General features: G+C 44.1%; 1 protein-coding gene across 1 annotated transcript; it reads left to right on the top strand.

Moving 5' to 3' along the window:
- Positions 1 to 2778: 2778 nt before the first annotated feature.
- Positions 2779 to 13279, top strand: LOC115786124 (synphilin-1-like; the record flags this gene model as incomplete). The annotated part of the gene is given in 12 exon segments (XM_030738167.1): positions 2779 to 2847; positions 4297 to 4369; positions 4442 to 4986; positions 5458 to 5629; positions 5713 to 5784; positions 5787 to 5854; positions 5857 to 5967; positions 6054 to 6233; positions 7257 to 7370; positions 7611 to 7736; positions 8558 to 8727; positions 12972 to 13279. Coding segments are annotated over 12 exon segments (1797 nt in total), but the record flags the coding sequence as incomplete, so codon positions are not given.
- Positions 13280 to 14367: the final 1088 nt, after the last annotated feature.

Here is a 14367-nt window from a genome sequence, read left to right as displayed (position 1 = left end):
CATATGCCATCTAAAACAGTTATTTGTGGATGTCTACTTTTTCCCCTTTGCTTACAGTCTTTGTGCAACACTAGACTAAATGCTTACCACACAAATATGAAAGTTGTATAAAATTTGTGGTGACCAAAAAGCATTTTTATAGTTTGAAAATGATTATGCTAATCCTTATGAAAATGACCAGAATTATAGATTACACTCATACTGGTTTGGACCATTACTAAATGTTAGGTTAAAATGAATATAACTTATCTAAAGGTTGAAGTCAGGTGTGTTGAGCTGGCTTTCACAGAATGACACTAAAAAGAATGCAGTCATCACATGCCAATCAAACCCTCCAAACCTCTCATGTCTGATGTTGAAGGAATTTAAATAAGAGTGTGTGTCTCTGCTGTTTAAGCCTTTAGGTTTCTGCGTGTTCATTTGTTAAACAGGAATGACACTAGACAATCGGAATAAGGAGTCCAGTTATTAAATTTAATTAAGCCATTTCAAGCAGTTCAGATATCTGGGTCAGACTGCATGTCATACTCGTGTGAGATGGCGTGAAGTACTGGCCCATTCTAATTCAACTTACACTTTCATATAGTCACAGCATATCAGTCTTGGTTACATCATTTACAAAACAGAATGTGGGAAACAGAATTTCAACAACAGGGTGACCTCGAAGTCTCCATTTCTATCATTGTTTAGTCTTCATCAGTGTACAGTCAGAATACAAAGTCCATGATGACACAAAACATTATAAGCTTCTGTATTTTTAATCAGTTATGCTATTTTCCAGACAAATTTCTCAGGGAAGTAAACGTACATAAGATATGTGGCATATATCATGAATATCCCTACAATGTGAAACCCAAACCAGCACGTTTGGGTTAAAAATCCGAGCTAAATTGCAGCCTGTCCTTTCTGCCAGCTAAATGTGCTCAAAGTGAGCCCTCCCCTCGTTTCCTGCGCTCTGTGCTGCCCATATGTCAAAGTCTGTGCTTTTCAAGACAGAGAGGCGACAGGAGGGAAAAAACAGCTGGAGCCAAGGACCATCCAGCTAGCGGCTCCGCTAGCAGCGACCAGCTCCTCAAGCAGCTAACCCCCCGCTGTCGGCCCCCTGACTTCGGAAAGGTACCGTGTCTAAAAACTGTCCGTTAACCGAGAGCTAACGGCTCCTTATCTTTTACCTGAGCTTTTTCTTTGACCCAATTTTCCAGGTGCCTGCCTGGCTAGCCTGTTAGCTTCCACATTAGCTTCTCTAGACGCTGATTAGCGAGCTAGCTTAGCAGATTAGCCTCCTGCTGCTTGAGCAGGTATCAGAGGATTAGATGAGCTGTCAGCGTGAGCAGAGGAGCTCACTCAGCTCTCACCTATTGTTGTCCCCCCTGAAGCAGACAGAGGCTCCACTGGCGTCTTTAAGTCTGCTTCAGTCCAGCTGCCTTTGGAAATACAGTAAAGCCACGAAAATAGTGCTCTTACTGTGCTTTAAGTGTTGCCATATCAAATGTCATTTTTGCTTTTGACAGCATACATTTTGCTGGTTGCTCTGATTCTTGTCCAGTATCAAATATTCCTTATGAGTACAGGAAAAATAAAGAAGCACGTATATACTGCTCTCAGATGTTCAGCACAGGCTTTTTATGCAATGAGCCCTTTTCCAAAAAAATCTAACTTTCCTCTCATTTTTGTCTTTAAAACATCCATCCTTCCATCCATCTTACAAACACCTCACAACCCGTGATGGGTCTTTAATTGCATTTACATCTTCAGTTAAATTGCATAAATCCATCTGGATCTTAGGGTATTTTAAAGCTTTTGTGTGGGGATGCAGCCAGCGGCTTTCATTGATCATCTGATTATTTATTAGTTTAAATAAGGATTATTTAATTGCTGCTTCTGTGAAACATATTTGATGAGCAGAAGTCTTGGTGTGTTATACTTAAATTTAAAATGATGTGAGACAAAGAAGAGCAGAAAATTTGAGGTGGTGAAATCTGCACATCTTTGACACATTTCCTTTTACAAGAAAAAATATCCTTGATTCATCACTTTACCTCCAGCCGACAGGAAGGCAACAGGAGCTCATATAACCACTGTTATGCAGAAGAGCTTGTCTGAACACAGCTCACTGAATCACAGATGGGCTGCAGCAGCAGACAGCACTGGGTGCCCCTCCTGTCAGCTAAGAGCAGGATACTGTGGCTACAAATGGGCTTACCAAAACCGGACCGTAGAAGATTGGAAGAACATTGTCTGCTCTGATACATACCAGTATTCTGCAAGCATGAAATAATTGGGTCCATCCATAGTTAATGTGGTACTTCCATCACACCTCTTTGAATTAAAGTTGAATGTATGAACTTCATCTTGATTTTTTGGTTTTAAAAAAAATTACCTTATTGTCCAAATAATCATGGAGCTGCAGGGGTTTCCTCTGTAGCTCCAAGCAGTCATCTTTGTTGTGCAGTCAAGAGAATAATCCAGGGGTGGGCAACTCCAGGCCTCGAGGGCCGGTGTCCTGCAGGTTTTAGATGTGTCCCTGATCCAACACACCTGAATCAAATGGCTGAGTTACCTCCTCAGTATGCAGTCAAGTTCTCCAGAGTCCTGCTAATGACTTCTATATGTGTTTTGTAGGCTCTGCTAAACCAAACAAGAACAGTAGAAAATCTAATTGATCAAATTTCTCCTGCATTTGAATGTTGATGTGTAGATATCAATAAGGTCTTCAGGTCTTTCAGTCACACGCTGAAATCTTGTGTTTTTGTCTGCAGCTGGTTGTGAGGTTGATGATGTGCTGTGAAGATAGAGGCTCCTGAATACCTCAACCTGGATGAGATCGACTTCTCTGATGATTCAGTGGTCAGTATGATACAACAAGCTCCCTGCAGGGGCGCAGCTACCAGCTCCATCTCTGTTATCAGTGAAGCTTGATGGGGCTGTACCCGAGCATTATGATACTCAGTCTTCAGTCTGAGGAAATCTCTATGATCTCAGCCATGCAGCACCAGATTCACCAGCTTTAACCACTTCTTTTTTTCCAACACAGAGTGAAAAATGTGTGTAAATGCGCACACACACACACGCACTCACGCACACACACACACTGCCAGTCAAAGCAATAACAGCCATTCTTGATTACCGACGATTTTGTGGAGCCCAGAAAACCTTTATTCAGCATCGCCCACCAGCTTCCACACAGAAATACAAATAATGATAACGTGGCAATAAACTTATTTCGGACTGTACAATTATTTATTGATTGATTTATTGATTGGCTTTTATGTAGAGAGACAGGAAAGCGGGAGGAGAGATGGGGGAAGACGGGTCGGGACATGAACCTGCTCTGCCTGCTGTCGCGGCATACGTGGTCGCCCGCTCTTCCACTGAGCCACCCCGGCGCCCGGACTGTACAATTATTTAAAAAAACAAAACATTCTGATCAATAACTAGCACGATTATTCATTTACTGCATTTATTGAACGTGATAAAAAAATGTGTGCCTTTATGGGGGATTTTCTTTTAGTCTAATTTCAGCAGATAAAAAGCAAGTTGGAGGTGGTGGGGTTGTCCAGTAGAGAGTTAGCCCCACACTAGCTTTTATTTTTTTTACTGTAAACTGTCTCCTGAGTGCAGCGGCTGGTCTCTGCTGCCCCAGACACTCCACTGCAGGAAGCCTGTGACTGCAGACGGGGCAGCGAGAGGCCCAGTCAGACTCAGATGTGAACCTCAGGAAGTGTGATGGAGAGCTGAAGCTGATAACCAGCTGACACACCACCAAAAGTAGACTGGGTTAAAGACCCTCAGAGATGCAGAGACAAAGGCCGCTGCAGGCGACCGTTCGTTCCACAGGTCGACCTACGGAAACAGTCTCTGCTCCCGCTGAACTAAACAGTGAGGGGAGTGGCGCCCCTTCCTCTAAAGGTAAGGGGAGCAAAATGGGGCACTGAAAATGACTTCAAGATATTAACTGTATTATGATTGTAGGGGAACAAAACTGGATGAATCACCCAGCCTGTAACAGCCTAACACTTTCAGGGCTTTGTGACATTACAGGTGACCTTGATTGCAGCAGCGTGTAGAAATCTTGTTGAGGTTCCTCTGAGTTCTTGGTGGCGCCTTCATGAAGGGAGGATTTAAACAGCCTTCCTTGGTTTTAGTTCTGTGTATGAGACTGGAAGGAGTTACACAGCTGTAACTGCTACAAGTCTGTCAGTACTTACAGTAATTGGCTAATATCTAAATATAACTTCAGCTACCAGCTGTGTGCAGTTTCCTCTCACGCTGCCTTCTTTCCTTGTCCTCCTGCAGTATTCTGTCACGTCTCTGAAGAGCATCCCCGAGCTGTCCAGGAGGAGTGATGGTCAGACCGAGGAGAGACTAGGTAACCAACATTAATTAAGTGCCACTTTAGAAGAGTTTAGGTCACATCTCTGATCGTCTGGTCCTCCTGCAGCTCCGGCCATCAACTGGAGTCGTGGCGTTTCCTCCCATAGTGGTGGGGGGATCAAACCCACAGGGATCGCAGAGGTTCACAGTAAGTTCCGGCCAGTGAAGAGGGTCTCACCTCTTAAACACCAACCAGAAACCACAGACTCAGACACCGATGGTAAAGTCCAGGGTCAGGGGCTGGTTCTGGGGGAGCCGGCTGAGAATAGTAAGGATGACCCTGACAAACAGACTCACGCCTCCTCTGACGGGCAGGGAGTCAAGAGCCTGAGTGGCAGCGTTGGTGGTGTTGGAGGGAACAACAATCCTCAGGCTTTGTTTGGGGAACTGGAGCACTGTGACCTGGACATGGATGAGATCCTAGACGTACCTTATATCAAGTCCAGCCAGCAGATGTCCACGCTGCCCCGTGTCCCCCACGACAAGCGTTCAGTGACAGGGAGCAACATGGGCGGAGGCACGCTGGAGAGGAACCGGGGAGGAGGGCTGAAGAGCTCCGCTTTGCCCCATAATGAGCCTCTGAGTCTGGGCAGCAGCAGCTCACAGACTCTGGTGGGTCCATCAGCAGCCTTTGTGCTGTATGATTATGCATTTATGTGCAGAGCACAGTGCATGAAAAATGAAAGAAACTTCCAGCTGTGAAAAGTGAAGCTGCTGTGGATGTTTTAAAGGAGCCTTCTTCCTATTGGCCAGCTGGCTTTGAATCCTCTGAGTGAGTAGGTTACTTTGCTGCCACCTGCAGAGTGACCTGAGTAAAGGTGCAGCTGAAGAGAGGATGAGGTCTTTATTCTGTATGTTCATTTAGGAGGTGATAGTCCTGTTAGACTGAACAGCTACTGCATTATGAGTGAGAGATGTTTTCATGTAACAGTTGTTTTTGTGCCTGTTTCCACCTCATGTAATACCACATAAATATACTGTACAGTGAACTCAGGATATCTTTGAGAACTGTTTTGAACCCTTAGCAAAGAAATATGTCTCTGTATAAGTGAATCTTTGAAAATGTACCTGGTGTTTCCACAGTACTGCGTTCTCTCACCTGTAAAGTGGTCCGACCTGAGGAAGTCCAAGTCAATGGATCCAGACCTCCACCACCTCCACCGATCCCCAGGTGGAGGAGGGGGCTACCAGCCTGAGATGCTGTCTTCTGGCCTCCTGAGCTGCTCCTCCTCTCTCTCCTCTTTCTCTGATGCAGGTATTAAATAAATATACCGTCCCCTGTTCTTCTCCTATGCTAACATTGTGATATGATCTGAAAAGTCATGACTTGATTTCCAGACAAGCTGCTGTCTGCGCGGGTCTACCCAGACTCTCAGAGCCAGAGGCCCGGTGTGGACCCTCCAGGGGGCTCAGGTTCCCTCTGCCAGGGTGCAGTGTGAGCAGGCAGGACAGCTCCAAAGCCTGGGCTCCTGGATCAGGAAGGAGGGAGAGGTGGGCCGAGGGGGTGGCGGAGCAGGAGGGGAGGTGGATGAAAAAACCAAGAAGAACCAGAACATCATCAACATTGTTAGAGAAGGACAGATCTCATTGCTGGTGCGTCTTTCGTTATATTTTGTCATGCTTGTCACTCGTTCTCCTTAATTTCTTTATACCTTCAGTTTTTTCTGCTCTCCGTGCAGCCTCACCTGGCAGCTGATAATCTGGAGCTGATCAGAGACGAGGACGGGAACAACCTGCTCCACATCTCAGCCTCTCAGGGCCACGCCGACTGTCTGCAGCATCTCACGTCTTTGATGGGAGAGGATTGTCTCAATGAGCGCAACAGCCAGCAGCTCACCCCCGCTGGTCTGGGGGTCAAGGTCAGTTTGTGTGAACCTCAACCTTAGACTGGGTGTGTCCAGACTGACTCTGGCTTGAAGTAATTCAAAGCTGTCACCTCAACCCCATTAAAGCAGAGTACTGGCACCCCGCTGCCTGGTGTATTTGTTGTCATTTAAAATCCAGTAAAGGTGTGAAGATGCCTTCAGCTGTGTATCTAACCTGGCTGATGCTGATGGTCAGTGTTCCTGTGCAGTCTTCAGATCTCCACTGTTTGCACCTGCAGGTGGAAATCTGAAGTGGAAGTTCTCCTGAAAGGAAAAACAAACACCTGTCAGCTAACAAGGGCATGCAGACATTTGATTGGTTGCTGACAGCTGGTCAGTGAGGTCATTCTGCAAAAATAAGAGAGGTTTTTGATAAGATGATGTGAATGTTTACTTCAGCTGGATTGGCAGCAGCAGGATGTTAAAAAGAGAGAATTTGTAAGCAGGTCCTGTTTTGGCAGCGCTGCAGTGGAAACCAGGCTCTTGATTGGCTGCCAGAGGGGAAACGTGTTATCTAGAGACAAGCTTGACAGCTGTGTGCTGATTCCTGATTGGCTGTTATTAACAAGGCTGTTGTTTATACAGTGAGATTAACAGGATGACAGATTTCCAGCCACCTGGTACTCACTGAAGTATGTTGAATGAATGTAGTCGTAGTCGTAGGGGCATGAATCTTTTCACTGGTTCATATTGTGGGAACTCGCCTACCTTCTGGTCCACATAACATCAGTGTACACAGTTAAAGACCTGAATAGTGGTTATGGACTGGAATTAGACTGGAAAATATAATGAGAATCATGTTGTGTAGAAAGCTGTTTTTTCTCACGTGTAACACACTATAGGAAATAAATTCAGCTGCGTTCTCTCATTAACTCAAAGACTGAGCCCATTACAGGTTACCATTCTCATCTGCTCCTCTGCTGGATGATGTCCTGAAAGGCTCAGAGCTGCAGTGCATGTGTAAAAACAGCTGATGTGGTTTGAAGTGATGGTAACAGGAGTGTGTGTTTGTCGTAGAATGGTTATCTGGAGTGTGTGAGGTGGATGGTGAGTGAGACAGAGGCCATTGCTGAGCTGAGCTGCACCAGAGAGCATCTCAGTTTGATCCACTACGCCGCCCGCTATGGACAGGTAACACGCACGCACGCACACACACACACACACACACAGGTGAGGAGAGAAGTAGGTTTTATTTTCACATGTTGTCATTAACAGTTATTATTAGGTGTATTCATGGGTACTTTGACCTGTTATCATAGCATGGTGACACATTATCATGGGTATTGTAAACCAGTGATTCAGTAAGAGGAAGCACATTCAGATACATGGTTTGAATGGTTGCACCACCTCCCTGCCTGTCTGTCCCTCCAGGAGAAGGTGTTGCTGTGGTTGCTTCAGTTCTTGCAGGAACAGGCCATCTCTCTGGATGAAGTTGACCAGAACGAAAACACTGCAGTCCACATAGCAGCTCAGTACGGACACCTCAGCTGTATACAGGTAACCTGATGTTTGGCTCTGTGATGCTGGATGTGCATCATCTGGATCTTTTACCCCATAAACAGACAGTAAGTCCTGCTGTCGATCCTCCTGCTGACAGACAACAAAGTCCAACAAAGTGGAGGCTCATTAGAGAGCAGCTGATTCTGTTGTTCTGTTGACTTGTCACAGTTTCTTTGGCAGCTAACACATCTGCAGAAGAGCCCCTTTATATATGGTGTTAATTAACAATAGAAACGTTTAAGACAAAAGGGCAGATGTGGCTCATTGTCTGCACACATACACACACACGCACCCCAGTGACACAAAGAAATGTGATTTTGTGTTTATAAAAATGCCTGACTGGTATGGTATGCTGTCCTAGAGCAGCTGATGCTTCTGCGGTACAGTTGTCTTCATTGATCTGTTTCCAAAAGGTGGAAGCATCATGACCTCTGACAGCAGTTTAGTCATTTTAAACATTTGAAAGACCTTTTTTGATATTCCTGAATATTGTTTGTTTGCTCAGTTTGTCTGTCACGCTGCTGTGGAGTAAAAGGTCAAAGGTTAAATGTTCTCCACAGCATTCTGCTTAGGTTCCTTTACTCGCCCTGACTCTGCACTGATTTATGTCAAAAATGAGGTTTCACGCTTTGAGCTAATGTTCCTTCATCAGCGTGTTTTCTCTGTAGGTGGCACACCCTGCAGAAGGAAGGGTGGATGTTATTAGTCTTGTCTGCTTCCTGCTGACTCGCCAGGCTGACAATCAAAATACTGATAACTAATGATATGGTTTAGATAAGATGGCTGCTTCTCTGAATGGTTTGTGTTTGTTTACCCAGACTCTGGTGGAGTATGGCTCCAATGTGACGTTCCAGAACCAGCAGGGGGAGCGGCCTTCCCAGAGTGCCGAGCGGCAGGGACACACCACTTGCGCCCGCTACCTGGTTGTTGTGGAAACCTGCATGTCGCTGGCTTCACAGGTTGTTAAACTCACCAAACAGCTCAATGAGTAAGTTTCTACGTTGTCACATTGTTTGAGTTTGAGGTGGTCAGATCGCAGTCTGCAGTAACTCACTGAGTCACCGTTCTCACTCAGACGGTCTCTCTAAGGCTCCCTGTTGTCCTGCCGACTGTGTGATCTCTGCAGCGGCTGACATTTAAAAATATGTTCATGGACTAAATCTGTGTTCACAAGGAGACTTCCACATAGAGCCGAACCCCTATAACAGCCCCTCTGTTACAAAGCAGCCGAGCGCTGGCACCCACTCAGATTTCTTTCTGCTTATTTTGTAATTAGTTTTATATTCTGGATGCAGCTATTAGGAACCAGCACCTTGCTTTGTGATGCTTCGTTTAGCTGAAACCTGCATCAGACACTGAGGGGCTGCTGAGGGGCTGTGGGTGCTCTGTGCCAGCTGTAAGAAAAGAAACCTGCATTTCCATTCCAATACAAGCTTTTTAGTAGTAACAGCAGCTGTTCTATAACATGAGCAAACTAAATTTACCTAGCCCTCAGACTTTATATAAAATTCATATGAATCTCACATGATTAATTTTACATAGGTAACCCACCAATTTTCCATCATTTACCCACAATCTCTCAGTCAGTTAATATTATTAGTGTTTATTGTATGGTATAAATGAACTTGTTGTTTTTTATTTATATAAATTAATCATTCAGGGTGAAACAACATTAGAATATGGTTGAAAAGTAAACATTTTATTAAATCTGAACCATCACATGTCTCCAGTGTGTCTGTTTACTACATTAGGAGTGAAGAAGAGAATCACTGCTGTGGTCGTTTATATGATTCAGCCTTTTTCTTAACTGCTTATTCAGATCAGGGTTGCTGGAGGGCTTGAGTCTGTCCAGGATATCTGATTATACTGGCTGGATATTTGCATGATATCTAATCAGTCCTGAGTATTATCTATTATTCCATCTGATGCAGTTACATTTGAGAGCACGTACGCAGACACTTTAGGCAGAGTAAAGACGGACGGCCGTCTCACTCATCAGGCATGCTCTCTGTCAGGCTCACACGGGATCCACACTTCAGAGCACCGATGCTTCACATGTGCACTGAGAACAGTGACACTCCAAGGGTAGGCAGATGATGCCAGTCTGCTGCCATTTCCTGTAACATCTGCTGAACTGAGTGGGGAGGGGGGGGGGCGCCTGTCAGTATCTGTCAGTGTATACAGAGCAGAAGTGGATCTGCTGAGACAGAAAATTAACACCTGCCGGCTTTAATCACAGTTACAATAAAAGATCTGCATCTTTCAGGATTTCTTGTTATTTTATGCATTTCTAATTTAGCTCCATATCTCACCTTGTATCTCTGCTTCCTGCAGAAGCTGATGCAGTTCTGGATGGTGAGTTTGTTGGAGGTCTCACTGGCACCAGTCAGGGTGGGTGGGTCGCCGCTGTCTCTGAAGTAGGGTTTAATATTTTTCCCGAAAATGACATGAATCAAATCCCGGGAAATGACGAGCCATTTCCCGGGAATCCCGGGAAAAAGTTTATTTATTTTTTTATTTTAATTAGGCCTTCTGTAGCCTGTGTCGGCCTTAACCTATTCTGATATTGTAGAGGTAGCTTTCCAGCTATGTCCTGTTATGCCCAGTAGGGGGTAACGTCGGCTTGATTAACGCAATAAAACCTACATCTGGACATTCGAGTGCTCGAGCTATGCGGTGTTGTATCGTTCCTCAACACTCCCTTAACAAATATAATTCGAATATTCCTCCATTGTACATGGAATTATACCAAGCTATTTTACAACTGCTGGTGCAAAACAATACGGTTCATCTCCACAGCATTGATAAAGGCTCAGCCACGCTGTCGTGGCGACATCTGTTGCGCTATATCTCCACCAGTGGAACGCTGTAATAGTCATTGAAAAGTTAACTACCGTACTACACTATAATATGACATAACACAGGGCCTTGAGTAATGCACTACGACTTGGTCATTGCCATTCTGGCAACAGCAAATTTATAACACCGTGTCTGAGGGTTAAAGTAGGTTCGCTGTGAATCGTCTATTGAAAAACTGGCCAATCCTTATAGCCTAAAAATATACATTTTACTCAACTCCATTTTAAAAGCGAAATATGTTAAAGCAATCTATTTCATGATAATTTCTTCACACATTAGGCCCGCATCCTAATTCATGATTGTTAGTAAGCGTCTGCAAACGAGGAAAAGAAACACTCGAAGTTAAACAGATATTTCTTTATTGTTCAGGGCAGGCATATTTTATAGGCTATATAATGCAATATAACAATATATAATAATATAAAATTATATAATACCAAAATACCTTAGGGTAAACACATTGCCTACGATTTCAACAAATTAAAGAGGAAAAAAGTACAACTGTGTAATACCTCTATTAAAACGCTTGAGATGAAGGCTGAAGCCTTAAACGGAGGCTGAACGTGCCTGAAATGAAGAGTAATGCTTTTCGCATTAAACGAACCCTTCTCTCAATATTTCCTTAAATTTAACATTCTGAAGCTTTCTTTTCTTTCTGAAAGTCAAATCGACGCGCGCGACTTTTTTCCCGGTTTCCCGTCTAACGTTTCCCGGGAAACGGGAAATGGTTCTGATCGCATTTCCCGGGAATCCCGGATCCCGAGATTAAACCCTACTCTGAAGCACCCCAAGTTCCCAGGCACTGCAGGGGAACCAGAGGAGATCAGTTATGTATCTTAGATGTGATCCATATTTCATGCTAAGGCTGGGAATTCACATGATTAGGAAAGATCAAATGGAGTTTAAGTCCATGTGGTCCAACCGACTCTACAGGGGTTAGAAACAAGTGAGCAGGTACTGGAAAAAGAACAACCAGAGCAAAGAACAACCAGTGACAACACACTCAAGTATTCAGGGCTGAAACTTTTAGGGTCACGAGGACAGCCAACTATTTGGCTTCTGAGAAAAAGAGGAGAGAAGGAGCTGGCATGAGGCGAGGAGGAGGGGAGAGGGGATGTTTGGGGGGACAGGGATGTTTGAGTCACAGCGACATGGAACTGGAATTTAGAAAATGTACCCTGTCAGATTTGAGAGCTGTTGCATCAGATTAGGAATATAACATTTTCTAAGTGTGTGTGTGTGTGTGTGGTGAGAAAAGCAGAGAAGAAGAATTTTGTCTTCCCACGTGGAATCTGACACATGATATGAAGCGGACTGCGACCTTTTTATTGGCAAAGATTTAAAAGCACAAACACTGAGCTTAGACTTAGTGCAGGCAGGTATAACTGCTCATACTCTTCAGTGCAGTGTTTAAGTCTTCAGTCAGTGCTGCCTCTGCAAGCCACTTTGCAACTCATCTCCTCATCAGCTCTGCAGTCTCATTTTTTCCCTCTACATCAGCACATATAAACATATAAAATCATTTCTATACACGACTGGCTAAAATGAATCCTGTCATCCGGTTTGATTTTATTTCGTTTCTCCTTCAGTGAGGAAACACCGAGTGTGGACGTGAGAACATGAAAGGCCAGTTTAAAGGGGATGACTGATAATACCCACTCAGGTGGTGAGTGATAACGCCCTGTGGCTTCACTCTGTGGGTGATGGCATGAATAACTGTGCTGACATTCATGCTCACTTTCTCCTCCAGTCTAATCAAGTACAAACAAAGTGACACAAACACACTCAGCAACGAACATTTGAAACATGTTTACTGCAATTGCCCCAGTTTTATAAAACATTTCAGACAGAACAATTAACTGATTTCTCTAAAATGTAAGGAGCTGATAATCTAATAAAACTAATATGTAGTTGTGGCTATAGAAACTGAGGCTGAGCACGGTGCAGCCTGTAAGACCAGGAAAAATGTGTGCAGGGTGAGGAAGGAGGAAGCATCACTGGAGTAAACAAATTCTCTTCCCACATCCTCATGCAGATTAGAGCCCCGCAGAGCTCAGCCCCCAAAAATGAATAATACTGGATTGTTATTATTTATCTGGGCTCGACTACCAACACACACGGGATGTGAATATGGGAAATCAGTTAATCAGTTTAGCATCAAGTACATTAAACCTCTGTGATATTGATATTGGTCAGGTATCAGAGGGGGTTATTAATCAGTTTCAGCTGCTTTGGTTTTAATGAAGTTAACATTAGGTGCACTAGAGGGGCAACCATGAGACAACCCCCCAAACAGGAACAGTTTTCAGGTGGAGGACACTCATTTTTCCCTCCTCGTCTTTTCTGACTGTTTTTCACATGTGTTGTATTTAGCTCAGGGTCAGGGTCACTGCTGGACCCACTGTCAGACCCTACGCTGGTGCAGTGGGTCCTGGGTTCCACGGCAATGCCTGGTGATGAAGGAGGATGAAGGAACTGATACCACTGACTGCCCCCCCCTGACCTAAATCCAACAGAACAGCTCTGGAACATTATGTTTGGTCCATCTGATGCTGCCAGGCTGCACCTCAGACCGTCCAGGAGCTCAGCATCGTCTCATTAGAAGGTCTGACGCTGTCAAGCATGCATACAAACTACTGAGGACCATTTAAGTTGCTGCAATAAAAATTTGGCAAAATGAACTTGCCTGCTGCATCATCTTTTCACTTTTGTTTTCAGGGTGTCCTTGAATTCAGCCCTCTGGAGGCTCACGAACGATATGGGATCCTTTCATTCCTCACACGTTACCTGGTATCAGTGCAGATTTGCAGCATTGAGATCTGATGGGTTTTCAAAGGGTTCCCTTCATTTTTTGGACCAGTGTTTAACAAATTTCTTAAACCACCACCCAATGTAAGGTCTATGCCACAGCTGCCCTAAATTCACAGTACTGGTAATTACCAGCATCATGCTTATGTTTCTGTAATGGTTAATCTACCAGTATACACAAAGTTAATCAAAGTCATATCTGTAATGCTAAAATATAATTAGTGATATCCATGAATTCACAAATTTAGTGCTTCACAGAAAAAGAAGTCAGTTGTTGTATTTAATCACTGACTGCTCACAGCTCAGCTCTGCTGCAGACAGCATTATAAACAGTGGAGATGACACCAAACCCAACAGTTTATCCTGCAGGACAAACTGCACAACATATACAACATATACGCGATACCAAAATATGTGTGCGATAATATCAGCTGAACCGTATACCTGAGTCAGGCCCTCCTCTTCTGACATAAAGATTGAACATAAAGATTTATGTGGTTTCCTTTCATGAATCATTTACCGCCAATCATTTTAGACACTTGTTTCTTTGACAGCCTTATTTATTATAGTCACACACATCTCAGGGATTTAGTTTTGATAACACTTAAGAATGAAAAGCCAGTGAAGTGTGTCTCTGCAAAAGCATCTCTGCTTACAGAACATATTTACTCAGAAATATAAACCTTAAAATGATTCTTTAAGCAGCAGCAATGCTTCATTATCACACATAACGAAAAGCTAATTAGTGCTTTCACATTAGAGAAGGGACATTAGAGACGTGTGGTTACAAAGCAGAGGCAGGATTTTAAAGGCACATTCCTCAAGTGCTAATAGGCTCAATTGAAGTAATTTAAAACACAGGTATGTTGACGCCTTGGAAACTCTCCCAGCAGCCCATTAATCCACCAGCAGCAGGTTAACCATTCAGATCGGAGGCACGCACACACGCAGACACACACAC

This window comes from Archocentrus centrarchus, chromosome 9 (genome assembly GCF_007364275.1).
Source record: "Archocentrus centrarchus isolate MPI-CPG fArcCen1 chromosome 9, fArcCen1, whole genome shotgun sequence".
Classification (NCBI taxonomy): domain Eukaryota; kingdom Metazoa; phylum Chordata; class Actinopteri; order Cichliformes; family Cichlidae; genus Archocentrus; species Archocentrus centrarchus.
The sequence above is the reverse complement of the archived record's forward strand: the minus strand, read 5'-3'. Positions and strand labels throughout refer to the sequence as shown.